Below are 17,990 nucleotides of genomic sequence, written 5' to 3'. Positions count from 1 at the left end.
AGGACAAACAAGCCTAGGCCCACCCCCTGCCAGGGCTTAGGGGAGCTCCTCCAGGGCAGCTGCAGGCCCAGGTCCTGCGCCACAACACCTCCCCAACAGGTCCCCCAGCTGGGCCTGCCCACCCTTCCCACAGGCAGCGACTCTCTCTGGGGCTCTTGACGGGGGTCAGGTGAGAGCACAGCCTTGCCGGCCAAGCTGACCTCCCCTGCCCAGCCCTGGGCCCACCCAGAACCCACACAGGGCATCGGGTTCCACTTCTGCCTTGCAGCTAAATTTGGTTTTCACAAGCTACCCTGGGGAGCGGGGACCAGGCATGCTCCCAGCATCAAGCCACCCAGTTAAAGACACCAGAAAGGGCCATGACTGCCTCCCTGGGCTCCGGGGCAGGAAACGGCCACCCCAGGCCGAGCAGCTCGCCTCCCACGGCAGGGCCTGGGGGTCCATCCCGTGGTGACACACACAGCGGTGGCCACAGGGCCCACGCCCTAATCAAACACGGCAGGCTCCCTGCACCATCATCCGCACCCCAGGAGGTGGGTCCCACCTTGTCGCCTATTTTAAGGGAGAAACGGAACAGCTGCTGACCATTCCACAGGGCTGTCCCTGAAAAATCCCAGCACATGCATCCGAGGTTCAGAACACTTCAAAAAGGCAGCAAAATCAACACCCCACTGTCTCCGGGCAGTGTGCCTGAGGGACCCGGGACAGCACCCCCCAGGCAGGCCGGCCCCCACACCCCGCACACATGCACGCACGCACGCACAGCCAGCCAGGTGTCCCAGGCAGCCTGGCACGGGTGTCTGGGCACGTAGGAGGCTGCCCCACCCCTGGGGTGCTAAGGTGCTTTACTTAATAGGATCCAGGCTCCCACCCTCTGCCAGTCCTACTCCTGTCTGGTGATCCTGGGCTGGGCCTGGTGAGCAGGCACTGACCTAGTTCACGCCTCCAGAGCTGGCCTTCTTGGCTCCAAAAAGTGGCAAAAAAAAAAGTGGACAGAACCACTCTGCACCCCCAGGCGGGGTTCCTGGACAGCTCCCAAAAGGGAAGGGATGCCGGCTCCACCCTAAGAAGGAAGGGCCGCCCTCTGGCCCTGGGGAACCACTTGCAGCCGCCCATTGTGTGTGGGCCTCCTGGGGCTACAGCCCAGGCTGACCTCTGCAGCCTCCTGCCTGCTGGGTCTGGGGGTCTGGACAATCCAGGAGTCAGTCGCAGCGGGTTGAGGCACGTCCCTAGATGCAGTGAGGCAGGGGTGGGTGGCCTGACCCTTCTGAGGGCACAACCTTGCTTGGAAAAGGCAGGGAACAATCCCAGTGCAAGCAGGGGTGGGGGGCTGGGGGGCAGTGTAAGCTGCAGAGACCCTCGGGAAGACACCAACTCCACACATTCCTCCCGAGACCCGGCCATCCTAGTTGGCGCACACCCCAATGAAACCTGGTCCCAGCAGCTCTGTCCTTCAGGCGGCTGAGACCCGTCCCCCAGCCATTGCGGACAGATACTGATACCAGGTGACAGTCCCACAACGGGGTAATGCGCAGAAATAAAAACCAACTCCTGTCACCCACGGAGACACAGCACCCCTCAAACCTACGGCTGACATCCCACCTCCAGGCTTAAAGTCAGCATGTGGCAAAGGGAGCAGCCTAGGATATGGGCACGGCTTTGGGCTGGCACTTGCTACACCACACAGGGCCTGTTGTGGTGCACCTTCTCATCTGTTTTGCACCTTCCAGTATTTTCATCCCATGATTTTTTTCTTTTTCTTTTTTTTTCTTTTGAGACGGAGTCTCGTTCTGTCACCCAGGCTGGAGTGTAGTGGTGCAATCTCGGCTCACTGCAACCTCTACCTCCCAGGTTCAAGCGATTCTCCTGCCTCAGCCTTCCAAGTAGCTGGGACTACAGGTGCGCACCACCATGCCCGGCTAATTTTTGTACTTTTAGTAGAGAAGGGGTTTTGCCATGTTGGCCAGGCTGGTCTCGAACTCCTGACCTCAGGTGATCTGCCCACCTTGGTCACCAGAAGTACTGGGAATACAGGCGTGAGTCACCACGCCCGGTCTTATCCCATGATTTTAAAAGTTAAAAAAAAAGATACACACCACTTTGGAGGTAATTCCAGAACTGCCTGGGCCCTGGGGGCCCCTTCACAGGCCCCTGCCCGGGAGCTGGGTACCCACCCCATGGGTTTCTACTCGGCCTGCATCCTGCCCCAACTCCCGCTGCAGACAGCCCCCCCGCCAGACCAGCCCAGGCCTGGCAGTCCCCTCCTCACTCTGGGATGGGGAGTCACAGTCTCATGCCGGGCTGGACTGCCTGGACCCACGGTCTCCCAGGCCCCTAAGCAGGCCTGGACACCTCTTGACTCAGGTCTCCACCACAGGTAACTCACGGGCAGCGGCTCTGTCTGCAGGGCCTGAGTGAGTCACACCTGAGTGGCCCAGCAAGGCCTTCAGCTGCAAGGCACCTGTCAGTTGGCGTGCTGGCCACGGGGGCCACCGTTAGCAAGGCCTGTAGCCATCAGCCCTCCTCCCAGGGCACGCTGGGCAGGATCCCAGCCTGGCTCCACAGCCCCACACCCTGATTCCTGTGGTGGCGCACTCCTGGGGCCAGGCAAGTGCAGACGCTGCCACCACACCCTCAATAAGGAGGCCAGGTGCTGCAGCTGCTCCCAACAGCTGTGGTGGACTCAAAGAGCATAACCCAAGGTACACACTTCCCAGGCACTCACACTTTCACAATGTTTATGGATAAAAAAGAAACCAATACACAAAACCCAACACGATAAAACAAAAATAACCTCAACTGTCAACAAACAATATGGAGGGGAATACCTGCAACCTATCACAAAGAAGCTACTTTCCTTCATATATAAAGGACGCCTACCAATCAATAATATTTACAGAGCACTTACAACGTGGCAGGCATAGTTCTAAGGACTTAACACACTCAAGTTGCCATCACAACCACAATGGTTTTCGTTTTGGTTTTGTTTTGTTTTGTTTTGTTTTTGAGACGGAGTCTCGCTCTGTCACCCAGGCTGGAGTGCAGTGGCGGGATCCCAGCTCACTGCAAGCTCCGCCTCCCAGGTTCACGCCATTCTCCTGCCTCAGCCTCCTGAGTAGCTGGGACTATAAGCGCCCGCCACCTCGCCCGGCTCGTTTTTTGTATTTTTTAGTAGAGACGGGGTTTCACCGTGTTAGCCAGGATGGTCTCGATCTCCTGACCTCGTGATCCGCCCGCCTCGGCCTCCCAAAGTGCTGGGATTACAGGCGTGAGCCACCGCGCCCCGCCTTGTTTTTTTTTTTTTTGATAGATTCGCCCTGTCTCCCAGGCTGGAGTGCAGCGGCGCAATCTCAGCTCACTGCCGCCTCTGCCTCCTGGGTTCAAGCGATTCTACTGCCTCAGCCTCATGAGTAGCTGGGACTATAGGCATGGGCCACCACGCCCGGCTAATTTTTGTATTTTAACAGAGGCGGGGTTTCACCGCGTTGGCCAGGATAGTCTCGATCTCCTGACCTCGTGATCCACACGCCTCAGCCTCCCAAAGTGCTGGGATTACAGGCCTGAGCCACTGCACCCAGTCAACAGTTTTTAAAAGGTAAGAAAACTGAGGTGCCAGGAGGCTGCCTGCCCAAGGTCACACAGGTAAATATTAGAGTTAAGGCCCAGCGAACGGCAGAATGGCTCAGGGGCCATGGTGTTAAGCATGGTACCCTTCAACCTTGGCAAAAAAGGGATCAAGAACTTGCCAGAAATATGTGCCTAACCAGGTATGGTGGTGCATACCTGTAGTCCCAGCTACTCTGGAGGCTGAAGTGGGAGGATCTCTTGAGTTCAGGTGTTCAAGACTGCAGTGAGCCATGATTATGCCACTGCACTCCAGCCTGGGCAAGGGAGTGAGACCCAGTCTCTTTTAAAAAATATATTAAAATAGGCCCGAAGCGGTGGCTCCTGCCTGTAATCCCAGCACTTTGGGAGGCTGAGGCGGGCGGATCAGCTGAGGTCAGGAGTTCTAGACCAGCCTGACCAACACAGAGAAACCATGTCTCTACTAAAAGTACAAAATTAGCTGGGCGTGGTGGCACATGCCTGTAATCCCAGCTACTCGGGAGGCTGAGGCAGGAGAATTGCTTGAACCAGGGAGGTGGAGGTTGTGGTGAGCCGAGATAGTGCCATTGCACTCTAGCCTGGGCAACAAGAGCGAAACTCCATCTCAAAAAGACATATATATAAAATACAGAAATATATTGTGAGGCCGGGCGCGGTGGCTCAAGCCTGTAATCCCAGCACTTCGGGAGGCTGAGGCGGGAGAATGGCGTGAACCCGGGAGGCGGAGCTTGCAGTGAGCTGAGATCCGGCCACTGCACTCCAGCCTGGGCGACAGAGCGAGACTCCGTCTCAAAAAAAAAAAAAAAAAATAAAAAAAGAAATAAATTTATTGTGAAGGCTGGGCACGGTGGTTCATGCCTGTAATCCCAGCACTTCGGGAGGCCGAGGCAGGAGAATCGCTTGAACCCAGGAGGCAGAAGTTCCAATAAGTCAAGATCGTGCCATTGCACTCCAGCCTGGGTGACAGATTGAAGCTCCATCTCAAAAAACAAAAAATACATTGTACAAAGGACAAGTGGTATTTCTAACATTCCTGTGCTCAGATAGTGAAGCTCATTCATCACCAATGAAAAAGAAAACCGACCAGGCGGGGTGGTTCACTCCTGCAATCCCAGCACTTTGGGAGGCCGAGGCTGGTGGATCATGAGGTCAGAAGTTCGAGACCAGGCTGGCCAACATGGTGAAACCCTGTCTCTACTAAAAATACAAAAATCAGCTGGGTGTGGTGGCACACGCCTGTACTTGGGAGGCTGAGGCAGGGGAATCACTTGGACCCGGGAGGCGGAGGTTGCAGTGAGGCGAGATCGCGCCACTGCACTCCATTCTGGGTGAAAAGAAGAAAACTCCATCTCAAAAAAAAAAAAAAAAAAAAGAATAGCAAAACCATAAGAGACATCATTTTCCACTTCTCACATGAGCCACGATGGAAACCTCTGAGAGCCGCCCTCCTGGCAAGGAGCTAGGGAGACATGTGCTTGGAGTCAGGCTGAGAGACCACTGGCATTGCCTCTCTGGAGGTCAATTTGGCAATAACTACCCAAATTAAAAACCAGCATCCCTCCCACCCAAGGATTCTACTTCTAGGGATCCAGTCACAACCACCCTGATGTACCAGCATCCCAAAATAACCCCATGTCCCACCTACAGGGCCTCGGTGAAATCAGTTATGGAATCTCAGGCAACGGGCACCCCATGGCTGAAAATCACCACGGCGGCCCCAATCAGGACAGCAGCGAGCACCTCCACAATGGCTCCCCCAGCCCGAGAGCACTCCCTCTCACAGCCCTCACAGCCTGTGCTTTCTGCTTCACAGAGGAAGAAACAGGGCCGCAAACTGAACAAGCCGTGTGTGCACGTGGCAGCCAGGACTGGGCCCCTCATCAGCGTCAGCCGGGCTCTCGACCACTGCGCTTACAGATGGTGACCTCTAACAGAGAGGGGTAAACTTTTTGAGGGATTTTTTTGTTTTGTTTTGTTTTTTTGAGACAGGGTCACACTCTGCTGCCCAGGCTGGAATGCAGAGGCAAGATCACGGCTCACTGCAGCCTCAAACTCCTGTGCTCGATCGATCCTCCCACAACCTTCAGAGTAGCTGAGACATGCCACTATGCCTGGCTAATTTTCTTTCTTTTTTTTTTAAAGAGAGCAAGTCTTGCTATGTTGCCCAGGCTGGTCTGTCCTGGCCTCCCACAGTGCTAGGGTCACAGGTGTGATCCACTGTGCCCGGCCGAGGGGTAAACTTTCTGATATGGATTGAGCCAGCACAGAACCTTCCCCAAGCTGTACTCTTTGAAAGACAGGGTCTCGCTCAGTCGCCCAGGCTGGATGGAGTGCAGACTATACTCTTAAGTGACAAAATTCACGGTGCAGAGAGGTGGGTGTGGTTGGAAGGACACACATGAACACATCGTCTTGTAAGGACGGCTGTCCCCAGTGGCACAGAAACAACTAAGGCAGGTGCCTGAGAGCGGAGGACAGCAGGACTCCATCCAGGGGGCTGGACTCTTACCTTTACCACACTCCCTCCTGTAATGTTTGCAGATTTTCTTTTATCACTCAAATTGTTCATTACCCATTTTTAAAAGCCAATTATTTTTTCCTGGGTTTGGGTGCCTGCCTCAAACATTGCCTTACCGACACAGGGCAACAATCCCCGCACCTGTGGGGCGAGGGCAGGCTGAGCTGCAGCTCCAGCAGAGCCTGGTGCCCGGAGACAGGAGCGCCTGCAGCAGGCCGCTCTAAGTGCTTCCTGAATAGAGGAAGCCGCAGTGTTGCCAACACTGGAGGAAGTGGCAGATGCCCACAACCAGGTGTGTGTGGCCGACTGGGATGGAGCGGGGGCTGGGAATACTGGCCCTGGGTCTGTGGGGGTCATGCAGACAGTCACAGGGCCTGGCCTGGAGATGCCCAGGACTGGACCTGGGGAGCCCTGGAGGGGAGCAGGAGGCAGCGTAGCCCAGGGTGGAGGGGACTCCTCGGAGTCACTGCCTGGCCAGGGACAGCTGCCCACTCCTTGCTGGCTCCCAGCGCCATGACGCATGTCCAGGCTGTGGCCCAGGCAGGAGGCTTCCAAACATGGGGAGGATGAGGAAAGAAGAGGAAGGGAGGGAGGAAAGCAGGGAGAAAAGGGGTGGGAAGAGGGCGGGAAAAGCAGCGGGAGGGGTGGCCCGGTTCCAGGACACAGTGTGCCTGGGTTTCCAGGTACTTGTTGGACCTGGGCCCTCCTCACCCCACACCTTGTGACAAGCCTCGGTCCCCAAGGCCACAGCAAAGCTCTGACAGGCGGAGGGAGGAGGCTACCAAAACACAGCCCGCCAGCCCTTCCCTCAGCCAGGGGCTGGGCCCTGGGCTCAGTAAACAGGTCGCAGAGCCATTAGTCAGCACTTTGGTCGGGCGGATCTCCCGCCTCAGGTTCCTGGTCCCCAGGAGGGCACCCTGGCTCCCACAGCCCCAGCCTGGCCTGCCCTGAGCCCCGGGACATGGGGGCAGCATGAAAGCCAGCTGGTCCCACCGCCTGCATCCTGGGGCCAGCCGGGCCTGAGGTCATCTCCTTGGCCAGCCAGCGGCAGCCGCCTGTGCCCGGGCTCGGCCCTGACTGCCAGCGAGCAGGAGTCTCCGGCGGCCCCTCCCCCGCCCTGTCTGACGCAGAGCAAGGCCGGCCAATGCCGGCCGCAGGAGCAATGTCAACAAACACACGGCCTAGACAGGTGGGCCAGGCCGGCAGTGCTGCCAGGGCCTGCCTGGGACGCCGGACTCAGGCAGGGCCCCTAGGACTGACACCCGGCGGGGAAGGGATGCCTGGTCAGGGGAACTCAGCCCTGCCCTCGGGGCGCCCTGCGGCCCAGACACCCCCTCCCCGGTCTCACAGCTGGGGAAGTCACAGCAAGAGCCAGCCCCAGCCCAGACCTGGACCCAGGGTGGAGTCTCCAGGGGCCCAGTAGACCCCAGCCTGGACAGGCTCAACACCAGTGCTCACCAGGGGATCCAGCACCTGGGGCCACAGTCCCCCATCCCCGTCCCCGGCACACAGCAGCCCGGAGGCCTTACCTGGAAGTCGTACAGGGCCACGATGTTTTCATGTTTCAGTTCCTAGGACAGAAACCCAAGTTTCTTATCAGTGTGGGGAGGGGGGCTCGCCCTCGCCCACACACCCTCCCCAAGCACTAGCTCACCTTCAGGATTTTGATTTCCTTCCCCAGCAGGGTCTGAGATTTGGCGAGGTTCTTCTTGTTAATGCACTTGACGGCGACCTCCAAATCGTGCTTCTGAAAGCCAAACGTGCAACTTCAGGGCCAGGGCTGCCCCTCGCAGGCCTCCCCCAGACCCCACACCGCACAGGTGGGACCCTGAGACTATTCCGGTTGGGTATCCCGGGACTGGAAGGCCGAGTGGGGAGCCAGGTTGAGGATCGGGCTGGGGGTCCTGGGGTAGGGATCCAGCTTGGAAAGCCAGGCTGTGGGACAGGGCGCGGGGTGTCCCGGGGTAAGGGTTTGGACAGGAAAGTCGTGCTGGGGGTCTCGGAGTGGGGATCTGGGCTGGCAAGCCAGGCAGTGGATCCTCAGGTGGGAGTCGGCCTGGAAAGCCCGGCAGGGGAACTCGGGGCGGGAGTCTGTACTGGAAAAAGCCGGGCTGGGGCCGTGATCCTGGGGGCCGGCCTGGAAAGCCGGGTGGACTTGCGGTGGGGGAGGGGCATCCCCGGGATGGGGAGGGAATCTTGGGGAGGGGGATGCCGGGGCAGGGGATCCCGGGCCGGACGGGGGCCTCACCTCGCGGTGGCGGCCCTTGAAGACCACCGCGAAGGCGCCGTGGCCGATCAGATCCTTGCGGGAGAACTCGAACTTGCCCACGGTCTCTGTGCCGCCGCGGCCGGGCTCCATGGCGCGGCGGGCCGGGGCGCGGGCGGGGGTGGCGGGCCGAGGCGCGGGGACTCAGGCGAGGGGCAGCGGGCCGGGGCGGCGGGCCGGGGCCGGGGCGCGGGGCCGGGCGAGGGCGCATCTCCGGGGCCGCGCGCCCCATCGGGCAGGCCGGGGCCGGGTCCCAGCCCCGCGGGCCAGGCGGCGTCCGAGGGTCGCGCTTCCACCGGCGCCTGTGCCGCGGCACTCTTCCCGGGCTGCTAATCCGAATCCAGATCCGACTCCGACTCCGGCTCTGGCTCCAACTGGGGCCCGGCTCGGCCCCAACGGAGAAACAAAAGAGCCGCGGCGCCCGGGCCTCACAGCCTGAGACGCCCGCGCAGCCGCACTGCGCGCCGGGCCGGGGGGCGGGGATGGGGCGGGGCCTGCGGTACGGGGCGGCAGAGCCGGGCGTGACCAGCCGGCGGGGGGCGGGGAATGGGGCGGGGTATGGGCGGGGAATGGGGCGGGGTATGGGCGGGGAATGGGGCGGGGCCTGTCGGGCGGGTGGGCGGCTGGGCCAGACCCTCGTGGGGTCGGGTGGGCTGGGAGTGGGTGGGGCCAACAGCGGACCCGTCCCGGTGAGGGCAGAGAGGAGCGCTGACCTGGGAGTGGGCCACGGGGATCCGTGTTGATTCCTTGCTCCACTCCCTGCCACGCCCCTTCCCCGCCCCACTTCTTCTCTGCTTCCCTCCATCCCTTCCCCTCTCTCCGTCCCCCTCCCTCCTTTTTCCCCTCCCTCCTTTTCCCCCTCCCTCCTTTTCCCCCTCCCATCACCTGTCCCCCTCCCTGCCCCCTCCCCTCCGCCCCCTCCCATGCCTTCCCCACTGCTCCCCTCCCGCCCCCACTGCCTGTGCTCCTCCCTCCTGTCTCCCCTCCCTGCTCCCCTCCCTCCAGCTCCCTGTTCCCGTTCTACAGGAGAATGGAGAGCAGGCGTGGGAAATGTACCCAAAACGGGGGACTGCGTAGAATTAATTCTTAGAAATAGAATGGCTGCGTTAGAGGTTATGTACTTAAAGTTGCGTTCCATAATGCCAAATTGTTAAAAAAAAAAAAAACAACTCGTAGACCAAAAAGTTGTCACCAAAACCTACGACATAGCCCATAAATCGGCTGGGCAGGAAAGGTTAGCTAGATGGGCTGTGCATCGGTCCTATGGAACAGTGCACAGAGGTAAATATACCTGTGCTCAAGGGTGAGTTCTTCAAAGATTGTAATTAAGTAAAAGCAAAATACGGAACAGGGCACTGTACTGTCCGTTGTTTGTTTTGTTTTGTTTTGTTTTTGAGACGGAGTCTCGCTCTGTCACCCAGGCTGGAGTGCAGTGGCCGGATCCCAGCTCACTGCAAGCTCCGCCTCCCAGGTTTACGCCATTCTCCTGCCTCAGCCTCCCGAGTAGCTGGGACTACAGGCGCCCGCCACCTCGCCCGGCTAGTTTTTTGTATTTTTTAGTAGAGACGGGGTTTCACCGTGTTAGCCAGGATGGTCTCAATCTCCTGACCTCGTGATCCACCCGTCTCAGCCTCCCAAAGTGCTGGGATTACAGGCTTGAGCCACCGCGCCCGGCCGTAGGAGTTGGGGGGGAGGTGTGTATGTGTGTGTGTGTGTGTGTGTGTGTGTGAGAAACGCCTGGATGTGTACATGATCGTTCCTAACTATAATGTCCGCTAACTCATCACTTAGCCCAAGCAGTGCTCTTTCCAGCTATTAGTGCATTCATTCAGTGATTCCACGAGGCACTTGCTATTATATCCCTATTTTACCGATGGGGAAATCAAGGCCCAGAAAAGTTAGGGAGTGTGTTCAAACTCACGCTGCCCGCAGCCAAAAGAGCCGGGTGGCTCACTCACAGAAGACACAGTCAACAGCGATTGCGCTGGTGGGAAGACTGGGGAAGACTCAGTGCTGTTCACCGGACACATTGTGTGCTAGTTTGAATGGCTTTCACCACGTGCAACCGCTGCTTTTGCAAATGCATGATTCTAAACAATGCTCAGCACCCCAGCCTTCAGCACAGTCCCAAAGGAACAGCCCAGAAGCACACACTTCAGCCAGGACCCTCCATGCTGCTGCCTCCCAGAGCAGCCCAGCAGCTGGACAGCCTGATGCCGACCCTGGGATGGGTCAGCAAGTCCTGGATGCCTTTTACCTGCACTCAGTTCATCCTCCAGGCCCCAGGACACACAGACTCCTGCCTCTGGGCTGGGGGCCAGAAGCCACCGAGCTGGAAGGCGCAAGAGGTCTCCTGGCCCACGACGTCTGTTTTCCAAATGAAGAGGTTCCCCAGTGCCCTGTGGTCAGCCATAGCATTCACTCACGTCCTGGTTCATTGAGCGAGTGTCTTCTGCACACCGGCCTGCCGGGAGAGCAGACGCTGCGAGGTAAGTGCTGCAGTTGACACAGTGAGAACGAGACCCACCTGCAGGAGCTTCCAGCGCTTAGGGGTGGGGGACAAGAAGAGCAATAATTGTACCACCCGTGGCAAAATTGCAACAGAAAAAATGAGTGAACAGGTGGCTAAGTGCTGAGGTGATCAGGGCACACCGTAAGGGCCGAGATTGCTAGAGATGGCAAAGCCTGTACTCCTGGAAAGACCCAGGGAGCCCCAGCCCAGCCCACCCTGGCCTGGAAAGTCAAGCTAAGGGGGTCTTCACCCCAAACACAAAGAAATTCCCAGGAAGAGTTTAGGAGAGGGTGAGATGGCAAGATGGGATTTGCATTTGGAAACCGTTACTAGGCCCACCAAGAGAGGACATGTTTCTTTTTTGTTTTGTGCGGTCTTATTAAATGTTTTATTCTTTTTATAACTTTTAGGTTCAGTGGTATGTGGGCAGGTTTGTTATACAGGTAAATTAGGGTTCACAGGGGTTTGATGAACGGGTTATTTCATCACCCAGGTTATAAGCAGAGTGCCCGATAGAGTACCCGATAGGTACTCTGCTTTTCTTTTGATCCTCTCTCAGCCTCCCAAAGTGCTGGGACTGCAGGCGTGAGCCACCATGCCTGACCCATCTTAACCATTTTTAAGTGCACAGTTCAGTGACATTAAGTACAATCACGTTGTTGTGGGCCAGCTGTGGTGGCTCACGCCTGTAATCCCAGCACTTTAGGACGTCGAGGCAGGAGAAATTATTTTTTGATCCTCTCTCCCTCCTCCCACCCCCGCACCCTCAAGTGGGACCTGGTGTCTCTTGTTCTCTTCTTTGTGTCTGTACGTTTTCAATGTTTACCTCCCACTTATAAGTGAAAACATGTAGTATTTGGTTTTCTGTTACTGTGTTAGTTCGCTTGGGATAACGGCCTCCAGCCCCATCCATGTTGCTGCAGAGGACATGATCTCATTCTTTTTTATGGCTGTGTAGTATTCCATGGTGTATATGAACCACAGTTTCTTTTTTTTTGAGACAGGGTCCCACTCTGTCACCCAGGCTGGAGTGCAGTGGCTTAATCTCTGCTCACTGCAGCTTTGACTGCCTGGGCTTAGGTGATCCTCCTGCCTCAGCCTCCCGAGCAGCTGGGATTACAGGTGCATGCCACCACACCCCACTAATTTTTGTATTTTTTGTAGAGATGAGATCTCACAATGCTGCCCAGGCTGGTCTCAAACTCCTGGGCCCAACTGATCCTCCTGCTTCGGCCTCCCAAACCGTTGGGATTACAGGCGTGAGCCACTACGCCCGGCGGAGTAAAACTCCACCTCAAAAAAAAAAAATTAAAAATTAAAAATTAAACAACAGACATAAGCCACCACACCCAGCCTCAGAATGTGTTTGTTTTTGTTTTTTGTTTTGTTTTTTTGAGGCGGAGCTTCGCTTTTTTCACCCAGGCTCGAATGCCATGGTGTGATCTCGGCTCACCACAACCTCCACATCCCAGGTTCAAGCGATTCTCCTGCCTCACCCTCCCAAGTAGCTGGGATTACAGGCACGTGCCACCACACCCGGCTAATTTTTGTATTTTTAGTAGAGATGGGGTTTCGCCATGTTGGCCAGGCTGGTCTCGAACTCCTGACCTCATGATCCACTCGTCTCAGCCTCCCAAAGTGCTGGGACTACAGGCGTGAGCCACCACACCCGGCCCATCTTAACCACTTTTAAGTGCACAGTTCAGTGACATTAAATACAATCTCATTGTTGTGGGCCGGCTGTGATGGCTCACGCCTGTAATCCCAGCACTTTGGGAGGACGAGGCAGGAGAATCGCCTGAGCCCAGGAGTTCGAGACCAGCCTGGGCAACATGGTGAAACCCTGTCTCTATAAAAACATTGTTGTATAACTGTCACCACCATCCAGCTCCAGAACTCGTTCCGCTTCCAAAACTGAAACTCGTCCCTATTGAAGACTCATTCCTCATTCCCCTCCTTCAGCCCCTGGCACCCACTCTTCTACTTTCTTTTTTTTGAAACAGAGTCTTGCTCTGTCACCCAGGCTGGAGTACAGTGGCATGATCTCCGCTCACTGCAACCTCCACCTCCCGGGTTCCGGCGATTCTCCTGCCTCAGCCTCCTGAGTAGCTGGAACTACAGGTGTGTGCCATCACACCCGGCTAATTTTTGTATTTTTAGTAGAAATGGGGTTTCGCTATGTTGGCCAGACTGATCTCAAACTCCTGAGCTCAGGTGATCCGCCCGCTTCCGCCTCCCAAAGTGCTGGGATTACAGGCGTGAGCCATGGAGGCGGGCCCACTCTCCTGCTTTCTGTCTCTGTGGTTCAACTCCTCTAAAAACCTCATATACATAGAATCCTACGGTATTTGTGCTTCTGTGACTGGCTTCTTTCACTGAGCATGATGTTCTCCAGGTTCATCCGTGTTGTAGTGTGGGGCACAGCAATTGATACCCCAAAATAGGGCACTTCGACACACTGAACTGAAGAAAAGCGCTCACGGTCTCTCCAACCTCCCCCAGCTTCTCCCAAAGTCAAAGCTTCTTTATCTGCCTAAGATCCAGACCCACCAAGGAGAGCAATTGTTTATTCCTTCCCCTCCCTGGAGGACCAAGAATGTGGCCACACCTGAACAGAGCCTTTCCCATCAGAGAACCACCTACGAGTTAGCCCTTTCCCTTCAGAGAGAACCATCTGGGGGTTACCGTGGCTTCCCAGACACATTCATTCTCCCGGTGTATCCCCTCAACAGAGCTGCCCTTCTCCCCGCCTCCCATAACCTGCTTTGCTTCTGACCTCCCTGAGGGTGTGGGCAGTCGCTCTGTGATTCTCCCTGGATGCACACGTTCCATAAACATGCATGCTCCTTCTCACCTGCTTTTTGTGAGTTCATTTTTCCACAGACCTTCCGCGGCTCAGCTGTGGCCCTTACGGTCCCGAGATGTGGCCCTTACAGTCCTGTGTGTCAGAATGTCCTTCCTTTTCAAGGCTGGATGATACCCGTTGTGTGGATAGACCACATTCTCTTTCTCCTCTTTCTTTCCCCCTTTTTTTTTTGAGACAGGATGTCACTCTGTAGCCCAGGCTGGAGTGCACTGGCAGGAGCCAGCTCATTGCAACCTCGGCCTCCCGAGCTCAGGTGAACCTTTCACCTCAGCTTCCCAAGTACCTGGGACTACAGGCGCACGCCTCCACACCCAGCTAATTTTTTCATGCTTTGTAGAAACCAGGTCTCAATGTGTTGTCCAGGCTGGTCTCCAACTCCCGGGTTCAAGCAATCCACCTGCCTCAGCCTTCCAAAGTGCTAGGATTCCAGGTGTGAGCCTCCGTGAGCCGGACCACATTTTCTTTGTCCATTTACCCACAGATGGACACATGGTTATTTCCACCTTTTGATCACGGAACGCGTTGCTGTGCATGTGGGTACTGTTTCAATCTGCCTGTGTGGAAGAGATCAAATGGAAAACAGGCTTTGTGTGTGAGCAACAAGGCTGCTTATTTCTTTTTTGAGACGGAGTCTCGGCCTGTCACCCAGTTGAGCGGTATGCTCACTGTAGTAAAGTCTCGCCTCTCCTGTTTATGCCCTCTGCCTCAGCATCCCAGTAGCTGGGACTACAGGCGCTCACACCGCCTCGCTAGTTTTGTATTGGCTTTAGTAGAGACGGGGTTTCACCTTTGTTAGCCAGGATGGCCCCATCTTCCTGACCTCGCGGATCCACCCCGCCGCCTCCCAAAGTGCTGGGATTACAGGCTTGAGCCAATCACACCGCCAGCTGTTTATTATTTCGCCTCTGGGTGCAGGTGGGTTAACCTAAAAGAGAGTCAGCAAAGGGCGGTGGATTATCATTAGTTCTTACAGGTTTTGGGATAGGCGGTGGAGTTAAGAGCAATGTTTTGGAGGCAGGGGGTGGATCTCATAAAGCACATTCTCAAGGGTAGGGGGAATTACAAAGAACCTTCTTCAGGGTGGGGGAGATTACAAAGTACATTGATCAGTTAGGGTGGGGCAGAAACAAATCACAATGGTGGAATGTCATCCGTTAAGACTATTTTCACTTCTTTTGTGGATCTTCAGTTGCTCCAGGTCATCTGGATGTATACGTGCAGGTCACAGGGGATATGATGGCTTAGCTTGGGCTCAGAGGCCAGATAACTGTTTGGGTCCCTACCTTCACTTCTTTGGAATATATACCCAGGATGGGAATTGCTGGATTGTAGGGAATGTTGTTTAATTTCTTCAGGAACCTCCACACCATTTTCCACAACATCCGCACCATGTTGCCTTCCCCACAGCAGCGCCCACGCGTTCCCATTCTCCACCGCCAACACTTGTTTTTTCCATTAGTTCCTTTCAATAGTACCTATGGCTGTGAACTAATATCTCATTGTACTTTTTTTTTTTTTTTTTTTTTGAGACAGAGTTTTGGTCTTTTTGCCCAGGCTGGAGTGCAGTGGCACGATCTCAGCTCACTGAAACCTCTGCCTCCCAGGTTCAAGTGATTCTCCTGCCTCAGCCTCCTGAGTAGCTGGGATGACAGGTGCACGCCATGCCCGGCTAAATTTTTTTTTTTTTTTTTTTTTTTTTTTTGTGACAGAGCTTTGCTCTTGTTGCCCAGGCTGGAGTGCAATGAAGTGATCTCAGCTCACTGCAACCTCCGCCTCCCGGGTTCAAGCAATTCTCCTGCCTCAGCTTCCCGAATAGCTAGTACTATAGGCATGCACTACCACGCCCAGCTAATTTTTGTATTTTTAGTAGACACAGGGTTTCACCATGTTGGCCAGGATGGTCTCAATCTCTTGACCTTGTAATCTGCCCGCCTCAGCCTCCCAAAGTGCTGGGATTACAGGCGTGAGCCACCACACCTGGAGCTAATTTTTGTTTTGTTTTGGCTTTTTTTTTTAGAGACTGAGTCTTGCTCTGTCACCCAGGCTGGAGTGCAATGAAGTGATCTCAGCTCACTGCAATCTCCGCCTCCCGGGTTCAAGCAATTCCCCTGCCTCAGCTTCCTGAGTAGCTAGTACTATAGGCATGCACTACCACACTCAGCTAATTTTTATATTTTTAGTAGAAAGAGGGTTTCACCAAGTTGGCCAGGATGGTCTCAATCTCTTGACCTTGTAATCTGCCCGCCTCAGCCTCCTAAAGTGCTGGGATTACAGGCGTGAGCCACCACACCTGGAGCTAATTTTTGTTTTGTTTTGGCTTTTTTTTAGAGACTGAGTCTTGCTCTGCCACCCAGGCTGGAGTGCAGTGGCACAATCTCAGCTCACTGCAACCTCTGCCTCCCGGGTTCAAGCAATTCTCCTGCCTCAGCCTCCTGAGTAGCTGGGATTACAGGCACATGCTGCCACACCCGGCTAATTTTTTTTTGTATTTTAGTAGAGACAGAGTTTCACTGTGTTGCCTAGGCTAGTGTTGAACTCCTGAGCTCAGGCAATCCGCCCACCTTGGCCTCCCAAAATGCTGGAATTATAGGAGTGAGCCACCATGCCCGGCCTACATTTTTTATTTTTAGTAGAGATGGGGTTTCACCATGTTGGCCAGGCTGGTCTCAGTGATCCTCCTGACCTCAAGTGATCCACCTGCCTCAGCCTCCCAAAGTGCTGGGATTCCAGGCGTGAGCCACTGCATCCGGCCTGACTGTGGTTTTGATTTGCATTTCTCTAAGGACTAAACTCTGATATTTTTTATCTTGCCCAAATTCTTATCTAAGGAGTCTGGAGAGTCATGCCCTACCCATAAATTCTCACCAGATGGGTTTTATTTAATCCTATATGTTGTGACTTACTTTTTTTTTTTTTTTTTTTTTTTGACAGAGTCTCTCTCTGTCACCCAGGCTGGAGTAGAATGGCACAATCTCGGCTCACTGCAACCTCTGCCTCCAGGGTTCAAGCAATTCTCCTGCCTCAGCCTCCCAAGTAGCTGGGATGACAGGCACCCGCCCCCACGCCCAGCTAATTTTTGCATTGTTAGTAGAGACGGGTTTCTCCATGTTGGTCAGGCTGGTCTCAAACTCCCAACCTCAGGTGATCCACCCGCCTCGGCCTCCCAAAGGGCTGGGGTTACAGGCATGGACCATCACGCCCTGCCCAATTTTTGTATTTGTAGTAGAGAGGGAGTTTCTCCATGTTGGCCAGGCTGATCTCGAACTCCTGACCTCAGGTGATCCACCACCTTGGACTCTCAAAGTGCTGGGATTACAGGTGTGAGCCATCATGCTGGTTAGCCATATATATATTTTTTTGTTTTGTTTTGTTTTTTGGGTTTTTTTTAGGCTGGAGTGCAGTGGCGTGATTTCGGCTCACTGCCAGCTCCGTCTCCCGGGTTCACACCATTCTCCTCCCTCAGCCTCCGAGAGTAGCTGGGACTACAGGCGCCTGCCACCACGCCGGGCTAATTTTTTGTATTTTTAGTAGAGACAGGGTTTCACTGTGTTAGCCAGGATGGTCTTGATCTCCTGACCTCGTGATCCACCCGCCTCAGCCTCCCAAAGTACTAGGATTACAGGCATGAGCCACAGTGCCTGGCCTGCCTGGTTAGCCATATTTTGAAGGCTCTGCAAAGCCCTCCTTTGTGGGAGAAAATTTGCGTCTGTAAAGAATCTCTATTAACATAGCTAGATCTTTTTCTTCCAGGCCCTCCCAATCCTAAAGAGATTAACTGAAAGTCTAGCATAGGAATTATTTGTCACTTATTGTCTCTAAGGGCAGCCACTGTAAGACCTCAAAGGAATTTTGGCCTCCACAATCTTTCATCTTAACCTGAACATTTCCTTTCTATGGATCCCAGGTTTTTAGACAAACTTAACCAATTGTCAACCAGAAAATGTTTAAATTTACCTGTAGCCTGGAAGCCTGCCCACCACCCCTTTGAGTTGTCCCGCCCTTCCGGACCAAACCAATGTCTTTCTTAAATGTATTTGATTGATGTCTCCTGCCTCCCTAAAATGTATAAAACCAAGCAGCGCCCCGACCACCTTGGGCACAGGTTCTCAGGACCTCCTGAGGCTGTGTCAGGGGCAAGGGTCACTCGTGTTTGGCTCAGAATAAATCTCTTCAAATATTTTACAGACTTTGACTCTTTTTGTCGACATTTGTATGTGCTTAC

At 55.0% G+C, this 17,990-nt stretch overlaps 1 protein-coding gene across 5 annotated transcripts in view; it reads right to left on the bottom strand.

Moving 5' to 3' along the window:
- The window catches only part of ULK1 (unc-51 like autophagy activating kinase 1), a 28,454-nt gene extending 19,921 nt beyond the window's left edge, over positions 1-8,533 (bottom strand). For 2 of the 5 annotated variants that reach the window (XM_031650937.1, XM_031650938.1), the window contains exons 1-3: positions 8,373-8,531; positions 7,779-7,871; positions 7,654-7,695 (exon numbers count right to left, since the gene is read on the bottom strand). In XM_031650937.1, coding sequence (XP_031506797.1) covers positions 7,654-7,695; positions 7,779-7,871; positions 8,373-8,483 — 246 coding nt within the window. In that variant the 5' untranslated portion in view covers positions 8,484-8,531. Of the gene's footprint in view, positions 1-7,653; positions 7,696-7,778; positions 7,872-8,372 lie in introns of all 5 variants that reach the window. The other 3 variants (XR_004176260.1, XM_031650939.1, XM_031650940.1) reach the window with 3 other exon arrangements.
- Positions 8,534-17,990: the final 9,457 nt, after the last annotated feature.

The sequence above is a fragment of the Papio anubis genome, chromosome 9 (genome assembly GCF_008728515.1).
Source record: "Papio anubis isolate 15944 chromosome 9, Panubis1.0, whole genome shotgun sequence".
Taxonomy (NCBI): Eukaryota; Metazoa; Chordata; class Mammalia; order Primates; family Cercopithecidae; genus Papio; species Papio anubis.
This window is presented reverse-complemented; position numbering and strand designations above follow the sequence as displayed.